General features: G+C 40.3%; 2 protein-coding genes and 1 non-coding gene across 5 annotated transcripts; 1 reads left to right on the top strand and 2 right to left on the bottom strand.

Moving 5' to 3' along the window:
- Positions 1-351: 351 nt before the first annotated feature.
- On the bottom strand, positions 352-13,222 carry LOC140371405 (oxysterol-binding protein 1-like). 3 transcript variants are annotated; one of them, XM_072458519.1, is made up of 17 exons: positions 12,678-13,222; positions 11,878-12,049; positions 11,562-11,770; positions 10,265-10,424; positions 9,990-10,101; positions 9,524-9,707; positions 9,301-9,424; positions 9,136-9,193; positions 8,862-9,023; positions 7,856-8,101; positions 6,457-6,577; positions 6,173-6,276; positions 6,001-6,096; positions 3,089-3,276; positions 2,395-2,636; positions 1,996-2,034; positions 352-1,903 (listed from the first exon to the last, which is right to left on the bottom strand). In XM_072458519.1, exons 2-17 carry the CDS (start codon positions 12,012-12,014, stop codon positions 1,761-1,763), a joined length of 2,325 nt encoding a protein of 774 aa, XP_072314620.1. In that variant the 5' UTR covers positions 12,015-12,049; positions 12,678-13,222; the 3' UTR covers positions 352-1,760. The 3 variants fall into 3 exon arrangements, with proteins under 3 accessions (XP_072314620.1, XP_072314618.1, XP_072314619.1); XM_072458517.1 differs by lacking the exon at positions 1,996-2,034 and having other exon boundaries at positions 12,678-13,221; XM_072458518.1 differs by lacking the exon at positions 1,996-2,034 and having other exon boundaries at positions 9,136-9,190; positions 12,678-13,221.
- A 119-nt stretch (positions 13,223-13,341) lies between these two features.
- Positions 13,342-13,429, bottom strand: trnar-ucu (transfer RNA arginine (anticodon UCU)). The gene is given in 2 exon segments: positions 13,342-13,377; positions 13,393-13,429. It is a non-coding gene; the product is annotated as a tRNA-Arg (tRNA).
- Positions 13,430-15,249: 1,820 nt separating this feature from the next.
- On the top strand, positions 15,250-19,406 carry coro1b (coronin, actin binding protein, 1B). The gene is made up of 10 exons (XM_072458513.1): positions 15,250-15,478; positions 15,555-15,677; positions 15,877-16,006; positions 16,632-16,813; positions 16,893-17,012; positions 17,133-17,237; positions 17,321-17,466; positions 17,539-17,596; positions 17,674-18,003; positions 18,355-19,406. Exons 1-10 carry the CDS (start codon positions 15,278-15,280, stop codon positions 18,475-18,477), a joined length of 1,518 nt encoding a protein of 505 aa, XP_072314614.1. The 5' UTR covers positions 15,250-15,277; the 3' UTR covers positions 18,478-19,406.
- The last annotated feature ends 487 nt before the right edge of the window (positions 19,407-19,893 follow it).

Below are 19,893 nucleotides of genomic sequence, written 5' to 3'. Positions count from 1 at the left end.
ATATTAAAATGTCAAATGTAGTTATCTTGATTAAAAATTGTGCTTATTTTTGGTCAGTAGAAGTAACTGAATTGATTTATTAGATTTCCTCGATTTATTTTATATTTCTTTCACATTAGTCAAAGCTGGGACTTAAACTCCAAACGTTTTGGTAGGTTGTCTCCATGTATGTACTAAAAACTATATATTTTTTCTACTTTTCAGCAGAACATACAGATGCCTGCTCTCAAAAGCAATAAAGTTAAAACAAGAAGTACTTAAGTAAAGTACAGATACCTAAAAGCTGTTACTTTCCACCACTGTTAAAGACCTGAGAATTTGTGTTTACCCATTTCTATGCATAATCCATAGTTCTCTACAATTGTCTTACCTTTTTTATTTATTCTTCATTTTAAGTACACTTACAAACAAAATCCGGACACACATACACTCATCCGCTCCTGCTTTTTGGTGTCAAAATGCACTTGCATAACTCAAAACTTTACTGTGGTGTGACAATCATTTCGCATGTCCATGTAACACGTAACACACAAACCACACCAGGAATCCCACTGTAAAAGCCTGAAGCATTATTTCATGGGAGCGTCAACTCCTCGACAGTTCCAGAAGAGTTGACCCTCTACAATTGCACCTTTTCTTCACAATGTACATTTGTGTGATGTCAAATAAAACAGCCTTTGCATCGTTCTTGTGGCTAAGGCAAAGAAAAGGCTATCAAGATTAAAAAAACAACATATTCTAACATAGTAATTTCATTTTTTTCTGAGGCCTTGATAAAATAAGGTATAATATAATAAAACACAAATGAATGAGGGTCAACCAGTAGGAAAATAGATTTTAAAAACACACACACCCAACTCCAATTGGAAGGTTCTGGAAGTGCAGATATGCGTCATACAAACTTGTCCAACCTTCAATTCATTAAATTAAGACACAAAATCAAAGAGCAACGTGACAGTTGCTAAAGTCTTGAAGGCCACTGGCTGACAATAGTATGCAAGTGTTATGATAATAGTGTCCAACATCAAGAAAGACATACAAAGAGAACTAGGCTAAGGAAATGACAGTTTGGTGAATGGTTCAGTCGAACGTGGAACATGTTGCCCGTACACAGTATTCTAGACTTAACACACGCAATTAAATATCTATTTAAATTATTAGTTTGGCCAAAGGTTAATAAAAAAACACTTTTCACCATCTCAATAAACTTAATTCACTTGTAACTTGATTAGGATTAAACAAACGCTTTTATAATTTTATTTTGTGTGCATGTGTATATTCTTTGAATGGAAATGACTTCACTTTCCACCATAATCTCTTCATTGAAGTGGGCCTCTAAACTAGAGATAGAATTAGAATATAAATCCATTCATCACAATATAATTAGAATCAACATAAGAACAAACATGTGGGCGACAACAGGGTCGACACGCAGACAACAGTGAAAGACACAGACTCTTTGTCTGAGAAACGTGAACAAAAACCAAGAAAGAGCTTGAAACTGAAATGTCACTGTTGTTCCAGCAAAATACAGTTCAGACAAACTCTCAGATGTGCAGCAGCAAAAAGGAGGTGGAGCATAAGACACTGTGGAAGAGTATGGAATAGACGAGGAGAGGCCTGCAGTTACAGTTTGTTTTCTTCCGTGTGGATGGACCAGCAGTGGTGAGGTCCTGCCTTTAAGACGGCCGCCCCGGGGAGCTCTATTGTTAGCTTCCATGTCTAGTCTCTCGTGGGCACTTAGCGCAAAGTGGCTGAGGTCAAAATATTTCAGGGCATCCCTCCCAGCTGTTGCGCTCCTTAGCCTCCCAGTAGCCTCCTTTGTAGATATGAACCGGCTCACCGTTAACGGGGTCGTCGCATCGATCAAACCAAAGTGCGTTGTAGTTGTCGTGAGGGGCGTCTGAAAGAAGACAGTGTTCAGTTACTAAATACAGGCACAGACAAGGGTTTATTAAAAGGATGAATTGATGAGTGAAAGCGAGAGGTACTTGCATTTCAAAGATGTATCATTTAACAAGTCCTCATCGATAGCTTTAGGGAAAAAGGGACCAAAGACAACATTTTTTACCCCTTAGATTTAAAACACACCCCGAGAAAGTAAAGGGCTGCGCAATATTGGGAATCGAGACCCTTTTAAACATATTTGAAGTATGTGCTGTACATGAAGCGTATCGGCATCAATCCCAACAGTCACAGTAACACATTCTTTAAGGCAAAGTGAGCGAAGCGTGTTGCTCAAGGACACAGCACAGCATGGAATTAATGCCAATGCCGAAACTGACTGAGGTGCTACCCCCAATATTGTGTTTGATAACCAAATAACTGCTTTACATGATATTGTGCAGCCCTGTCAGAAAGAGTGTACAGCTGAAGGGCCTCTATTGTACTCACGCTCGCCCTCGTCTGACTGGCTGGCTGTGCGCTGGCTCACTGCCTCCCTCTCTCGCTCGCGCCGGGCACTGCGCTGTTTCTCCTCCAGCCGCTGTTTCTCGGAGTTGGCCTCGTCCCAGCGGCCGTCCTCCATCAGGCGCTGGTCGGGACGGCGCCTGCTGTCGCTGGGTGCCACTCCATCTTCCATCTCGTTCAGGGTGAGCGCCAAAGAAGTGAAGTAGTACATGGTCTCGGCTCCGTCACTGCCAACAAGCGACACCCCGACACGACATGAGAATACAAGCCCTGACGCAATTACACCCGGGTCCAACAAGTACATACTAGTAATGCTGAAGAATACTGTAATGTCAAACTATTTTAGTAGGGTGATACTTGAGGTGTACAAGAGGCTACAAAAATCCAGTACACAAGGAAATATTTCAATCTTTCATGACTACTTTTATAATATTGACCTTTTTCAATATAATTTTGCAGCATCATCACAAGGAAAGTACCTAATGTGCTTTTAAAAGGTAATTTACTTCCTTTAATGTAATTTCTTCATCAATCAATAGTTGGAATGACAAACTTGAACTTCCAGTGCATGCCTAAACCGTGCTGCTCGTCAGACATTGGCATGCTTTGTGTTGAATCTCTAATAATGGTCCTCTATACGCACATTGTGACAGTGTGAATGCTTTCAAAATAAACATACGGCAGTGGGTTCCGCCTCCAGAGTTCTCGGGCTTTCAGTGTTTGGTAAACAGTTTTCTGTTTCCCCTCAGCGCCGTTCTCTCCTCCGCGACTACTCTGCATAACTCTGGAAAACTCCATCTTCTCGTCCCAAGTCCCAGACAGCACGTAGTGGGCCTTTCCGTCTTTGTCCGTGACCACACCGGTCACCTGAACACAACAGGGCACATCACGTCTGCACTTCCTTTCAGGACACAATCAGGACACATTTATGACACATTTATAGGCAGAGCACTTGAGGTTCTGATCCATGTAATAGAGCGTTGCATTATAGAGTAGTGCAGGGGTCACCACGGTCACCCACGGGCACCTGGGTGCCCTTTGGGCCTCTCTCAGTCACCCGCTTGGACCTACATTTAGAACAGCTCAGCCAGAATGTTTTTGTTTCACCAAAAACACTGTTAGGCCTGTTTATATGAGAGCTGGATATGTAGGGATGGCAACAGATGAGATGACCAGCTCCACTTTTTATTTTTTCAAAATACATCCAGTATTTAGTACTAGTTACGGGCCGCTAGAAAAGCGAAGGTGACGCATCCTAAATGTGCGTGCGACCAGAGCGGGAAAAAGACGTGTTTGGATCAGCAATGTTTTAATTTTTAGACTAGCAAAAAGACAAATAATGCAATATTCCTTTAAGAATGTCAGAAGAAGGCGGTTACAGAGAGCAGCGGAGGAGGAGCTGTCAGACCAGGCCCAACCCACAACTCAACCAGGTCTAACTCATGCAGGGCTAATGTTTAAATCAGGACTCACCCAGGACTGAACCAGGTCCAACCCAAACCAGGACTTACCCTGAACCAGGACTTATCCAAACCAGGACTTATCCAAACCAGGACTTATCCAAACCAGGACTTATCCAAACCAGGACTTATCCAAATCAGGACTTATCCAAACCAGCTCTAAACCAAACCAGGACTGAACCAGGTCTAACCCAAACCAGGACTTATCCAAACCAGGACTTATCCAAACCAGGACTTATCCAAACCAGGACTTATCCAAACCAGGTCTTACCCAGGACTGAACCAGGCCTAACCCAAACCAGGACTTACCCAGGACTGAACCAGGCCTAACCCAAACCAGGACTTATCCAAACCAGGACTTATCCAAACCAGGTCTTACCCAGGACTGAACCAGGCCTAACCCAAACCAGGACTTATCCAAACCAGGACTTATCCAAACCAGGTCTTACCCAGGACTGAACCAGGCCTAACCCAAACCAGGACTTATCCAAACCAGGACTTATCCAAACCAGGTCTTACCCAGGACTGAACCAGGCCTAACCCAAACCAGGACTTACCCAGGACTGAACCAGGTCTAACCCAACCAGGACTTATCCAAACCAGGACTTATCCAAACCAGGACTTATCCAAACCAGGTCTTACCCAGGACTGAACCAGGCCTAACCCAAACCAGGACTTACCCAGGACTGAACCAGGCCTAACCCAAACCAGGACTTATCCAAACCAGGACTTATCCAAACCAGGACTTATCCAAACCAGGACTTACCCAGGACTGAACCAGGCCTGACCCAAACCAGGACTTACCCAGGACTGAACCAGGCCTAACCCAAACCAGGACTTATCCAAACCAGGACTTATCCAAACCAGGTCTTACCCAGGACTGAACCAGGCCTAACCCAAACCAGGACTTACCCAGGACTGAACCAGGCCTAACCCAAACCAGGACTTATCCAAACCAGGACTTATCCAAACCAGGACTTATCCAAACCAGGACTTACCCAGGACTGAACCAGGCCTGACCCAAACCAGGACTTACCCAGGACTGAACCAGGCCTAACCCAAACCAGGACTTACCCAGGACTGAACCAGGCCTGACCCAAACCAGGACTTACCCAGGACTGAACCAGGCCTAACCCAAACCAGGACTTACCCAGGACTGAACCAGGCCTAACCCAAACCAGGACTTATCCAAACCAGGACTTATCCAAACCAGGACTTATCCAAACCAGGACTTATCCAAACCAGGACTTATCCAAACCAGGACTTATCCAAACCAGGACTTACCCAGGACTGAACCAGGCCTAACCCAAACCAGGACTTACCCAGGACTGAACCAGGCCTAACCCAAACCAGGACTTATCCAAACCAGGACTTATCCAAACCAGGACTTACCCAGGACTGAACCAGGCCTAACCCAAACCAGGACTTGCCCAAACCAGGACTGAACCAGGTCTAAACAAAGCCACGGGAGAAGAAACTGTTGGAATGATGAAATCTTCTATAATTGTCTTTTATTTGCTTTGAGCCTTTGCTTATATTTTGACAATTACATTAATTTACTAATTGAATGAGTTAGAAATATATTTAATAAAAAGTCATATTCTTTTAAACTGTTGTGTTCTTATCACTCACTGGTTTAAAATATGAATTAAGATCGGCTTTTCAAATTCAAAAATACACAATACACACAAATAAATGCCCCACACATGCACATTTATCAAATAGTGACTCACAGTTTAATAGTTATGTAATTTGGTTATGAACATAATTATAGGCCCATTTAGTCTAATTGAACAGGTAGACCAAGCCCGTGCTCATAAAGTAGCCCTTGACCCTAACAAGGTCACTGACCCCTGGAGTAGTGTTTGACTTGAATCCTACAGAGAAGATGTATAAATAATAATAATAATAATAATAATAATAATAATAATAATAATAATAATAATAATAAGGGTTGTGGAAGCCTCTCAAAGCATTAGACTGTCGCACGCAGACCGTCACGTCACCAACTCTCGCACGCACACCACATTTATATTGATGAAGGTGGTAAAGTGCCTAAGGACTTAAGGACAAAGCTTGGTCATGGCGGAAATCGAACCTCTGACCTTTGTTTTGGTGGACGAGTGCTCACCTTTCTGGCCACGTCTCTGGAAAAGTAACTGTAAGGGGCAAACTTCAGATGGCACCGGTCTCCAGTCGTGTGGTTTACAACATCTATTTCTCCAGACTGTGGGAGAAATGGTCAGATTAGACAACAAAACCTCTGAGTGAAATGTGAAAAATGATTTGGAACTGCCGTTTACCTGGTCAATCCATAGTTTTCCTACGATAATATTATGCACTGTTGTAGTTACTTTTTTCCACGTGTAGTGATTGTTGCCCTTTTCAAAAATTGCATGAATTGTTCCTGTAAATAGAAGATAGAACAGGGTGTACCTTTTTGTTATTGTAGCAGTCACAATTCTTTTAAGCCAAGACTAACAGAACAATGTGACTCATTTAAGCATTTATACGTTCACAGGTTTCACAGCATTATACGTCACTAGTTAGTCCTTTATTGATTTATTATTACAGTTTTGCGACCTACCCAATGGCATAATGGACAGATATTTGCCCCTAAACTTGCTGGCCACTGTGATTTCCTGCCTCAGTGTCCAACCTCGATCAGAAATGGCATGATGAGCAGCCGCAGGTGGGTGGTGGCTCACCTGGTAAGAAAAACATTGTTGACATACTGTAACTCACGCATGGGAACAATAAATCACAAAGACAAAACCGACAGATCATCGTGCTAATACTGCCATCTATTGATCGAACCACTGAAGTTCAGTTCAGTTCCCTTCAACTGCCGGAGAACAAAACTAAAGTAATACATCTTTGATATTAAAAGAACACACTGTTTTTACCATTTTGACCACCGTTATATCATGTTAGAAAGATACTCTGCTGGGTTTTATACCCAGGAAAATACCCAGGAATAAGATGTATAATAAGTTTCTCTCAAAAGAGGTTATGCTTTTGTTGGCACCAGCTTGTTTTCTTATATTGCAATTGTGATTACTTCTGGTTCTGGTTTGAAAAGTGACACAATGTAGGATGAATGTGTTTAAATAGTTGCCATTGTCATTTAATAGCGAAGAAGCCAAAAGGTATTTATTTATTAACCTTTATTTAACCCTTTGAAATCCAAACCTCTTTTTCAAGGGTGACCTGGGCGAAAGTAAAAATTGCCAAAATGGTTATAACATCTTGAAATGATTAGACATGTCGTCGAATTAGTAAATTCTTGGTTGACTTTTGTGTATCAAAAAGTTGGTGAAGTTGGTTAAGTGATCTGACCATGTTTCTGACCCAAAGCACATTCAGAAGATGTATTTATAAGGTCACAATTCACTCCAGCAACAAACTTCTTACTGCTGTAGTCCACACATATCCTTATAATCCTTCAAATCAATAAAATAAGTAAACCAGTATAAATAAATTAAAGTTTACAGCCCTTGAAAAGACAGTGTCACTATTATTTAACCTTATGTTGATTGGTAACATTTCTTCTAACAGGGAGAGCCTGTGTTTTTGTTGGATGGTTATCATGTCTTAATTGCAAACTGACAAAAGATTGACAGGTTGGTTGAGAAAACATTTGAATTAACGTCAGAGCATGGTTACTGCGGGGACAGCATTGTTTGTTTGTGTGTAGACGAGGACTGATCTAGTGTAAAGTTAGTAGGTAGATCGACAGAGTTTTCATTTTATGTCCATTATAATAATACAAATAACTTGGAAATGGTCAAATCAAGTCAAAAGAGCCACAACTATAAATTACAATGAGTGACACAAACACATAATTTCACTGGATGACCTCTTCAAAAAGGGAACTGAGGATCCCATAAAACTGCAGAGTCAAGTGATTCTAGAGAGCACTTCCTTCCTACATGTAGAGTTTGTGGGTTTCACTTCCTCTGTGCCTGCCTCGGCCTGTGTCTCACCTGCTCGCACAGAGAGCGGTAGCCGTAGTCTCTCCTGCGGTCCAGCTCGTAGGTCTCTCCCAGCAGAGGGTTGAAGGGCTTTCCTGTGCGGTGAACTGTAGTCGAGTATGAGGACACGGAGAACGCTGCGACATAACACATCTGCTCCAAAGAGCTGTGGCTCTTAGCTGCTTTATCCAACAAGTCGTAATACTCAAGATCCTCCGACAACCGTTGCAACATGGAAATGGGCTCATTAAAGTTAACCTGAAAAATATACATTTTAAGATATTTTTTCACAATTCAAGCGGTACTTATTTTTCATAATAAACAAAGACAGGTGAAAACACCCTTTACATTGACCCTCCTTTAGGGTTGTTAAGTATCAATACCCAGACACTACTTGATACTAAAACTAGAATCAAAACTAGTTACCAATTTGAAACAGTATCAATACTACAAAGAAAATACCAAATCTTGAATAGTATAATCATATTTAGAATTTCATATTTAGTCTTGGTCTATATCAGAATTAGTCAAAGACTAAATAGCAATATTAGAAAATACAATTCTTTTGGGTAAAAAAAATAAATTCTTTTGGCATTTTAAACTACATTTATTTAGGTTAATACCAATTTTATGGATATAATAATACATAGTGAGAATTTGCTATTGAATAATACCATTCATTATTTGCAGTACAATGTATAATTAGTATTTATTAGTATTCACAATAGGATGATTTATGCTTTAGCACAGAGTCACAATTCCAAACAAATCAGATTATTTGTATTATTATTACAGGTTTCCCTATCAACAACAGGTTTAACGACACATTTATCATTCCAGTCCAGAATGCTGCCGGACCAGTATTGTGGACTGATTGTTTGAACTGTACTAGCGTCACAGAAAACCAGCAATTGTCTTTTCATCTTATTATCATCAGTTGGACGTCAAATAGCATCTATTTTTTACATTTTACAGAGCTACCGGTTGGACTAAACAAATACACGATTGCAATACTTACAGGCATGGGAATTTTCGAGAGCTCTTTGCCAATGCAGTTTTTCATTATGCTCCAGAGGTTGAGGGAGTAGTTTGGTTTGTCTGGGATGCGGGTCCTCCTCTTCTTCAAAGGCACCAGTTCCTGCGATGGTTCCTGGCTCATTGTTAGAGGTTCCTCGTTGAGCTGCGAAATACAGTGACACTAATAATTAAATACAAAATAGATACGCTTCATGCCATACAGTGGATCTCAGGGAAAACAATAACGGAGGGGACATTTAAGTACAGGTACTGACCGACTGATCGTCTCCACCCATTTCACTGTTGAACCCGCTTACTGTGCTGCTTGATCTTCTGAAAAGAGAAATAAATTAGAATAATAAAAAAGGCACACACGAAGAACAGCAAATATATAAAAGAGTTGTGGTAAATAAAACAAAGATTGGACACCAAGCACTGACTTGTGGAAGTGGGGGTCAGCTGGTACAGTGATAAACTCTGGTGCTTCTTCCATGGCGTCAAAAAACTCATTATCGTCATCCTCGTCGCTGGCTTCACCCTTTCCTTGCCCTGGTCCAGCTGAACCTAAATGAATCAACTTATCATTTCCCTTTCTTTTTATTGTAGTGAGCTAATATCAAAAGGGGATTGTGCTCGTAAGTAAGGATGAAGAGTGTATTTTACTTTTATTGTCCGCAGTTGCATTGGCCTGCGCTGCTCCTCTGAACGCGCGCTCTAAATTATTATGTTGCTTCGCCAATGTCTCCAAAGTCTCCTCCAGCCTCATGCGCTGCTCCCGCTCGGCTTGCAGCGCCTTCTGCCACCGTTTGCTGTGAGCCTGTGCCAGCGCCAGGAAGTCCCGGCAGGCCTAAGGGTCAAAGTTCATTACGATTCTGTTATAGTTTTGTTTTAGTCTTAGTATCATTCTTTTTTGTCTTTTTCTAGTTTTAGTCAAAATATTTGCCATTTTAGTCAGTCGTTTCTGATTTTTGTGTATCATTTATTCAAGTAAGTTAGCAAAAACATAAGGAAATATTTTAGTCGACAAAATCAACCCAAGTCAAAGATTGAAAATGTGACTATAGCGTTATTTATAGAGCACCAACAAGTCTGTACAATGTAATGTTTTTGTGGAGAAGTTCAAACTTACATTAATCATTGCATTTGAGGTGATTCGGAACAGAGTAGCCCTTTCTGTCACCTGCCGAATCTTGTCCCCTGCTTCTCCAGTCAAACGCAAACTATCCAGTTCTGACAATGATCTGCAAAACACACAGAATTGTAATTGTTATATAAATTCTGTTAATAACTTCATTACAATTTGTATATTTATTCACATTATGCAGCATGCTGGGTGTGGTGAAAGGCTAGGCTGGGACAGGTGTGCCAGATGAAAGGCTGAGAGATAGAAAGTACAATGCTGACCTCTGGAGGGCAGATCCGTGCTTTGAAATCAGGTCATTGCAGGTGCTCAGATCCTCCACTTTGCTTCCTAATGTCCTGAGAGCGGCCTGCACCTCGGAGTTCTGTGCTCCCTGTCCAGGCAGTGAGTGAGATGGTGGGGAGAAGTCGTCCCCAGAATCATCTGAAAAAGAAGAGAACAATTATATTAAACTGTTTTTGCACGTATTGTATATTATGTAGTAGAGAAGCAGCCTAGAAAAGTATAAAAAAGGTACAAAACAGAAGAACGTTTACAATAATACGCAAAGAACCATTAGAGCAAATGCATTTCACAGTCAGATTGTTATGGTGCTAAAGAAACACATCCCTTTAGCATAATAAATCACATAAAATAATATAATAAATCACAATAAATCAGTGTTTTGATATAAATAGTACATTTTATTTAACCAAAAATAGAAGAATCCATAAGTTTTGATGAGATAATAAGATAATATAATAAAATAAATAAAATATAGTAAACACTGACCTTTAAACTTCTTCTGTGTTCTAATTCTATATTTGATCACAAGGATGTGGTCAGAAGGAACATACAGTACATTTCATCTGAAGTGTTTCTAAATGAATGAATTAATTAATGAATACACATTAGACATTAGGGATGTACTAAAGTTAAATATTTTATTATAATATAAAAATATTTACAATATATACTAATATTTGGTGATACAGTATTGATATTGTGGGCTTGTATTATTGTATTATTTTGTGAAAGCGCTACAATTATGTCGCTTGTTTAGAGACATATTGATTTTTGATTATTAAAATGAGTGTATTTCATATTAAAATACGTATGACAGGTTCTCATATTTTCCTAATTACTACATGGTTTGGTGGAATAGCACCTGTGGTTCACCATCAGTTAAACTACAGTTTGTGAAGAAACATTGACAAATATAAGGTTAAATGTACAGAAGTAGAGCCGAGTTCTAAAAAAATCCCTTGACATTCCATCAAAAACAAAGACGGTTCAAACAATCATTTAACAAAATACAGGTGTTATCAGGTATTATTACTTGTTATAACTGAATTGTTATAGCCTTGAATTATTCATCGCACACTGTCAATGAGAATTACAACATCAGAATGACAAAAGCTTTATTGCCATTGTCAGTGAACAAACTCACAACTCACTGTGCTTCGGTACACATGGATAAGATAGGGTATTAGAAAAACATTAACCTTTGTTCAAATATAAATACAAATATACAGCATGGACAGAACAAGCCACGCCATTTGCAGTGTTATTACGACATACCGGACTCCTGCTGCAGATGAGCCGCCTTGGCTTTGGCCAGTTCCAGCGCTGTGATCCATCGTTGCCGCTCCACCTCACAGCTGGCTTTGAGATGGTACGTTTGCGCACCACCATTGGAGATGACAAAGTTACAGGCATCGTCCACAGTTATTGTTGCAGTGGCAAGATTGATTGTACCCCTACACGTATGCCCCATCTCTGCTTGGGTCCTTTAGAGAAACAGCATAAGATTGAATTATATTATTTCCAATTGAGGGAATATTTGTACAAGTAAATTGAATCAAATCAAACCACCAAACTCTGTAGGATATCTTACCTGTAGTACGATAACAAGCCATTGCTCAGGACAAACCACCTCCTCTGATAACCCTTGATGTAATTTGTCCACTTGAAAACCCATCCTTTGTATGTGTCACCAGCAGGCGTTGGAGTGGGGGCTTTGGGATCGGACATTGCAGCCCCCGAATGGAAGGACCCAACTTATTACACTTAAAAGTTTGAAAACAAAACACGTTTAACTGATGCAGTTAAACTGAAATGAAGTAATAAGTAACTCTACTGAACAGTGTCAATGGCCGCAAATTACTGTGCTGTTAGAAATGATATTGATCTTTCTGTGAACTAGGAAAGGTTCAAAGGTTGACTGAGAAATCTACAGAAAATTCCGTATAGAATTCAGCCTTATTAAATCTCAATATTAAAAGGCTAGTAAACATTAACTTAATATTTGCCAGGTAAAGATGGTTAAAGAAAACAATGTAATAACGTCATTTTGGTAATACAGCAGTATTAATAATATGAAACGTTAGATGACAGCTGAAGAAATTAGACTAACCAGGGGCATTACATCCTTCAAACAATCCCAGGTAGTGTAAAATATGTTTAATTTGATCAAAAATCCAAGTATTATGAGCTGTCCGAAGGTAGCACTTTGGGTCAATGTGTCCACAGTGAAGCAAAATGTCAACCAAAAGTAAAATAAGCTGAAGTACAAATAACACATTACATATTTGAGGAAGTACTGTAGTAGACAACCTCTTATTATAGAAAAGTTTGGGTTTGGGGATGAAAAGAGGTGAGTTTTTCAAAAGCTAATAGCTAGCATAACATACTTACCTTGACGTGTCCAAAATGTAGAGCCAGGCAATCAGACACCGGGGAAGTCACAGCTAACTTTGACACCCATATGATGCAGAAGCTAACAGTTAGCAAGCTAACCGAGAGGTATACCGCTACCCAGACAGTCTATTAAAACCAGGACACTGGTTAAAAGCATGCAATATGTGTAAATGAATATGCCTCCAACACATCTCATGTATGCTCTGTAATGGTCGAGTGCATTGTCATTCTACAGCTGCGTACTGAAGCTAACGTTCGGTGGCTACAGCTCATGCTAATGATAGCTAATGCTAATGCTAGCTGGTTACACCCGGCGCAGCACCATTTGCTGTCGGCTAGAAACACAGAGCAATTTGTTTTTCATTTTCCCTTCCTCCTGCCTCCGGTCATATCAGTCAATTCATCGATTAGATTGCCATTCTAAATGTTAGTATCTACTACCGAGAAGAGAGAATAGAAAGGAACTAAGTGCATTATTACAGAATCATGAACTGATATTCCACTACCACCTCTACCGATGTCCCCTGTCAGAAATGACTCGTGTGTCACATCCGTTTAGTTAGGAATGAACAAACGTTTTAAGTTTTTGATCAGGCCCAAGAATTGATGAGTTTGTTTTCTTTCCAAGATACGCAAAATGATTGCGATAACTTCGAAAATGCGACTCCGGTGGGACTCGAACCCACAACCTTTGAATGACTCAGTTCATACCTAGAAGTCCAATGCGCTATCCATTGCGCCACGGAGCCAGCTGTTGTTGTGACAGAATTTAATGTTTAAATAACATTCGCAGCTAATAATGTAATAATGTTTTGTTTTTTGTTTTTAATTTACTCAAAAAATATCAAGAAAAACCTTACATGTATATTTGAAGTTTTTGATGCCTATCGTGTAAGTCAACAAAAGTACCACAAGATGGCGCCGGTACCCCACTTATCTAACACCGGTTCCGCTCAAATGAAAAAATAAAAGCATGTTCTTTTTCAATAAAACAGTACGCATCGCCCTTTACTGTTGCCACTAAAATGACCAGTAACCATAGATCCATGCCAGTAACACTCTTACAACATCATTATGGTAGACAACGTGTGCACATATCTTTTTGAGATAACAGCGGACGTATTTGAAACGCAGTTGGCTGAAACCACACAATCTATTCTGTATGCATAAAGGAGGCTCGCGCTGAGTCTGACGTTTTTTTGTAAAGCTCGCGACGCTTATGTTTCGGACTGTTTTCATAGGTGCCCTGATTTCCGGTTCGCGAATAAATGAAAGCGCTGTACTCTCTTGTCCCCTCCTAGTCTTTGACGCATCCATCTCGCTCCGGGCGGAAGTGTCTGGGACTCCCGTTACATCCATCTACTCCATCCGAAACTATCGTCGGCATCTCCCCCGCCACCATCGGCAGCTTGACTATTCTTTTCCTCCGCCCATCGCCTTGGATAAAGCGCCATGGACAGTGCATGCGTTATCAGGTCAGTCTTCCGCCACACTGGGCATTTTACCATCTAGCGCCGAACAACGGGACCAGGAATAGGCTGTAATTTTACAATCGCACACGTTTTTTTTTTATCATCATTGTCTTTTGCCGCAGGTCTGTGTTTTCGCCATGAACGCGTGCTTGGACACAGAGGATTAAGTTTCTGTTGCTGGCGGTGGATTATTTGATTGGCCTTCTCCTGTCGCGAGCCTTTGGTGATCCATTTTCCAATTAAGAAGGTCTGCGCTCAAAAAACAGTCAAGGTAATTTAGCCCGTGCTGCTAATAGACAGTTTATTACCAAGTCGTTCCCCCTTTGTTACACTGCTTTTACGCACCGTGAGCCCATCTCTTTGTTAGGTCATAGGCTGTTCTTCTTGTACACTACTGTAGGCCTATGGGAATGTGGATCTGTCAAAGCATTTACATATTATTTTATTTGGTGTGGTTCTTGAAACCTCATTGCAAATAAGTAAAGGTGAGAATGCACTACACCTTTCAATTATAGTGAACTGCAGATCAAATTCGTGGCTGTGTTGTGCTTTGACAAGTGCAACATAGGTGATTTCCACATAGTTTCTCGGCTCTCTGCTCCAGCTTTGTGCCCAGCCCCCCTTCCACATGACTGCTGCAGAATGTTTTGGACTCCAGCAGATCATGCCCTTTTGTCCACTTGAGCCCTGCTTTACTCCTCTATACCGGCTCTCACGCAGAAGTAACTTGAAAGCTCCCCTGTTTTGATCTGGCAATTTAAGGATGCTGGAGGAGGCCCGCTCGATGTAGTGTGGGAAAGCAGGATCTGTCTGGATTCAGTGGTTTGACACGGCAGCGACTCACTTTTAGTTAAGTTAGTGTTTTTTCAGCATAGAAAGTTTGAAAGATGTCCATACAAAATGTCTCATGGCGCTCAGATTCTGTTAATCTTATGATTTTGTACTTCTATCTACATTATTATTATTACTACCCTTTGCAACATTGTCAGATAATCATTGCATTTATTGTACCATGATATAGATATATATATATATATATATTTTTTGTATCATGAGTCGCAATTTTCTGCTGAGTCTTCTTGCAGTTGCATTTTAAATAATCATTCACTGATTTGCTTTTCAGCCATGTCCTTTCGGAGAGTTGTCAGACAGAGCAAATTCCGACATGTCTTTGCCCAAGCGTGGAAAACGGAGCACTGCCTCGATGACGTGCGAGTGTCCCGCGTTACATGGGACAGTCCTCTTTGTGCAGTTAACCCCAAATTCATTGCTGTTATCATAGAGGCAGGAGGAGGGGGCACCTTTCTTGTTGTCCCGCTTAGCAAGGTATTGTACTCTTATATTACATATTATTCTATACGTATGTTATCAGACTGCAGAATGACGTTTGTTGTTTTCACAGAGTGGCAGAATCGATCAGTCTTGGCCAACTGTATGTGGCCATCATGCTCCTGTGCTGGACATTCAGTGGTCGCCTCATGATGACAATATCATTGCAAGTGCCTCCGAGGATAACACGGTGAAGGTTGGTTGTCCTGTGGTTTCCTTTTCCTGCCATTATAGCCTCTATCTACTTTATGTGACACAATTAGCGGATTTTCTATGACTACTGCTGTCACTATTGCAGTAGAGGGTGATACTCAGCCTGACTACAGTGAATTAACATATTGCTTGACGTATTTGACTATTGAGCATAAACAAATATGTGCCCTGCTGTGTTCTAGGTGTGGCAGATCCCAGATGGTGGACTAACCAAGCCCATGACCGAGGCCATAGTGACTCTAGAAGGACACAGTAAAAGAGTAGGGATCATAGCATGGCACCCCGCTGCCTTGAACATCCTCCTTTCTGCAGGTAATATTCAATACAATATAACTTCCTCGTGGGGGGGGGGAACAATGGAAAATGAACACTTACAAACACTGTTTACATGTATTTGCAGAAATAATTATGCAAGTTACTGATCAATATAAATCCTGTTTTTTAATGTTATTTTTTTCATGTCATGTCATGCTCATGAAGCACATGCACTTGTTGAATAAAGACATAGAGATGTATTTTGAGGGAGAGTTGATGAAGAGGTCTTTTCTTACTGTGATGGTGTTCAATGACAGACACTACAGATACTACTGCATTATACACGTACGGCATGTATCACCTTCCCAGCAGTTTATGTCATGTAATGTAAGTTTAAACGAGGATCAGATTATCCTGAAAAATAATTACACTTTGCCTCTAGCGGTTTATTTGAAATTTAAAGTGTGATTTGGAATTGCCTATTGATGGTTTTGATGTATTATATTTCTGTTCTTTAGACGCATTACCTATTCATTACATTCAAAATCTAGTTGAGCCTTAGACAGTAGCAATAATTTTTACAATAACATACACATTAGCAGCATTTATTTGTTAAAATTATCATCAAAACCCACTATTGCACTAATGTACCTAATATATTTTTCCCTTTTCCTCATTGTAGGCTGTGATAATGTGGTTTGTGTTTGGAACGTGGGCACGGGCGAGCTTGTTTACCAGCTGAATGACGCGCACCCAGACCTCATCTACAGTGTCTGCTGGAACAAGGACGGAAGTGCAGTCTGTAGCGTCTGCAAGGACAAGGCATTGCGCATCATCGACCCACGGAGGGGCACTGTGCTTAAGGTTATTTCAATTTGATGCCTAGTTTTGTAATTCTAATGTGGGTATCCAGTCATCTAAAATCAATCTTTATTCCCACAAGGTGAAGGAGAAGGTGCACGAGGGCACCAGGCCCATGAGAGCCGTGTTTCTTGCCAATGGGAAGATCCTGACCACTGGCTTTAGCCGAATGAGTGAGAGACAGGTGGCATTGTGGGATACGGTACGTCCCATATACTGTAAATGTTTATAATTGTTTTATTTTTGACTATTATGCTAATTGTATAGCGACAGCTTTTCTTCAGTTCCACTGTCTACAAATACAGTTGTTATTTATACACAGAAAGACCTCTCTGAGCCGATGGCCGTGCAGGAGATGGACTCCAGTAATGGAGTACTATTACCTTTTTATGACCCAGACACAAACATGGTCTACCTCTGTGGAAAGGTATAGCCTCTTTACAATGCAATACATGCAAATGTATGTATGACATAGACCCTAATCTATGTATGTATTTGTTTTACTTATAGGGGGACAGCACCATCCGATATTTTGAGATAACAGATGAATCTCCATATGTTCACTTTCTGAGCTTGTACAGCAGCAAAGAGCCTCAGAAAGGAGCAGGTTTTCTTTGTAAAAGAGGTGTAGATGTCAACAAGTGCGAAATTGCCAGGTAAATACCGGTACAAATGTATTTTATATGTTGTCAATACAAACATAATAAACTCAAACTCTGAATTGTTAGGTTTTACAAATTGCATGAAAGAAAGGTGGAACCCATCTCCATGACTGTGCCACGAAAGGTAAGCATTATTAGAACATTCATCACACAAATTGACACAGGGGTTTCCCATTTACATGAGTTTTTTTGTCCCATTAGTCCGACCTGTTCCAGAGCGACCTGTACCCGGACACTGCCAGTCTGGAGCCGGCCCTTTTAGCAGAGGAATGGATCGCCGGGCAGGATGCTCCTCCACTCCTCGTCTCGCTGAGTGGAGGGTACAGCACCCCTTCATCAAAACATGGCCGGGACACCTTGAGAGTAAAGCCCAAACTGGTCTCACAAGACTCTGGGACTGGGACGACCACACCCTCGACACCCAGCAGCACCATTTCTACTACTGCTGCCAAGGAACACAAAACTGAAGAGACGCACCACTCCAGGGCAGCAAGAGAAACGGACGGAAACGGCGAACGACCCAAGAAAGAGGTGATGAGGACATACAAACACATCCATGGTAGAATTTACATTCACTAATTCAATTGAAGTGAAACTAGTCAGGCCGAACATTATGACCCCTACAGGTGAATTACATAGGGACCTGTTAATGAATAGAATATGTGACCCAACACAAAGGGACCATGGGGCCTTCTGGTTAGTGGTTAATGAAAATACACAATGCATCATAGTTTTAGCACATGGACTGGTGGTCCTGATATGTAGCTTGATAAATGTGTGTATTTACCCTTGAAATTACAACATTTACTTGACTAAAAACATTTCCATGCATCGTCCTTTCATGTTTGCCTGTTATTTATAATTCTTTATCTTTCATCGTAGGAGGACCTCTTGAACGAGTTACTAGCTGAAATGAAGGCGCTGCGTGCAGTTGTTCTGGCACAAAACCAGAGAATTGAGTTGCTTGAAAGGCAGCTCGCCCGGATCGAAGATGGAGATGTATGAAAACTCCTCCAAAAAAGACCATGGCCTTACTTGTGTCCTTCCAACTGCGCAAGTGAAATAGTAGCGTAGGCTCCTGGCAAAGGTTAATATGAAGAAAATAAAGCCTCAATATCTTATTGTAACAGTTTAGGAATATTGTAGCAGCAAATATGGTGTAGTGTAGCTTAACGCTAAATCCATTAATTAATTTTTGAAGGGCTTTTGAAGGACGTTTCAAGGCACTGTTGCCACACTAATGCACTAAAACATTGATCTAAAACAAAATGAGAATAAAAGTGAGTATTTAATTAACAATTAGGGCTAACTAATCAGGTAGTAAAGCTGCTGTGATGTTCATTGTATACCTTTTTTTTTTTTACTACAATGCCATGTAAGAGGTCAAATGTAGGCTATCTTCTGTTCATGCATCATGACAGTCGGGTCTGTGTAATGGAAGTTGAAAATGTCGAAGTGAAATGTGTGTGTTGTATTTGAGTGTAGTCTTAAAGTAATGGAAAAAGGTAGCACTTGTGTTTCAATACCTCATGTTTTAGAGATGCTCTTCTCTGGGACATTTTTTAAGTATATTAGCTTTAGCTGGTATTTGTCATTCCTGTCTCATTTTTTTTTTCATTTTTTCTCCAAGGACCATTCTGTACTTTATGCTAAACGATGCAATAACTCGTTTGAAATGACAGTCTGTTCTTTTACACTATATCCTAATGCAACTATTCATCATTGCAAATTGTGTAAAACGAGAGGATTTTAAGCTGTTGTGATTGCGTTTTGAAGATGGGGAGGTTACAAACTATAGCAGGCCATTATGGTACATTCCTTATTAACTTACCTCTTTCTTGTAATCATACTGTACACTAAATTTGGTTGAAGCCAGTAGCACATCAGTAGGACCACACTGTGTGAACCCAATAAACCATAATTATCTCTTTGTAGTTTGGCTTGATTTCTATATATGAACTTCTTAAGAGACCAAAAAAGTTGTGTATTTCAATAAAACCATCGGAAGAGCAGTGTGAAATTGTTTATCTTAAATTAAAAGCTGATACAAATTTAGAGAAATATATATATATACATACATATATATATATATATATATATATAGCTTGTATTCATTGAATCATAAACTAGAAAGTTGCTACAGTTTAGGTGCAAATACTTGATGCATGACATGTCTCGTTTCTCTCTACTAAACCTAAAACAGGAAGCAGGTTGGACTGAGGTCACTTTATAAAAAATCATATTTTGTTTAAGCAACATTTAAGTAAGACATGTGTTGTACATTCAAGGAAGCAGTGCTTTGTGTTGTATTTTGACTTATTTCATCAATATCCACAACTTGGTTATTTGTTATATATATTTTAACACTTACAGATTTAATAAAACGTGCAAAGGCAGAAAACGACTGAAGCCAATTCTACT

This window comes from Eucyclogobius newberryi, unplaced genomic scaffold (assembly GCF_026437365.1).
Source record: "Eucyclogobius newberryi isolate DKJ021-1_F unplaced genomic scaffold, fEucNew1.0.hap1 SCAF_22, whole genome shotgun sequence".
Taxonomy (NCBI): Eukaryota; Metazoa; Chordata; class Actinopteri; order Gobiiformes; family Gobiidae; genus Eucyclogobius; species Eucyclogobius newberryi.
The sequence above is the reverse complement of the archived record's forward strand: the minus strand, read 5'-3'. Positions and strand labels throughout refer to the sequence as shown.

Excerpts from the sequence above, each read along its gene's own strand:
- LOC140371405 (XM_072458519.1), bottom strand. The coding sequence starts at position 12,014 with ATGTCCGATCCCAAAGCCCCCACTCCAACGCCTGCTGGTGACACATAC. Across the intron at positions 10,425-11,561 it reads TCATCTGCAGCAGGAGTCCG|ATGATTCTGGGGACGACTTC; the intron begins GTATGTCGTAAT and ends CTTCTTTTTCAG. Across the intron at positions 9,024-9,135 it reads TGGGTGGAGACGATCAGTCG|CTCAACGAGGAACCTCTAAC; the intron begins GTCAGTACCTGT and ends TGTATTTCGCAG.
- coro1b (XM_072458513.1), top strand. The coding sequence starts at position 15,278 with ATGTCCTTTCGGAGAGTTGTCAGACAGAGCAAATTCCGACATGTCTTT. Across the intron at positions 15,479-15,554 it reads TTGTTGTCCCGCTTAGCAAG|AGTGGCAGAATCGATCAGTC; the intron begins GTATTGTACTCT and ends TTGTTTTCACAG. Across the intron at positions 17,467-17,538 it reads AACAAGTGCGAAATTGCCAG|GTTTTACAAATTGCATGAAA; the intron begins GTAAATACCGGT and ends CTGAATTGTTAG.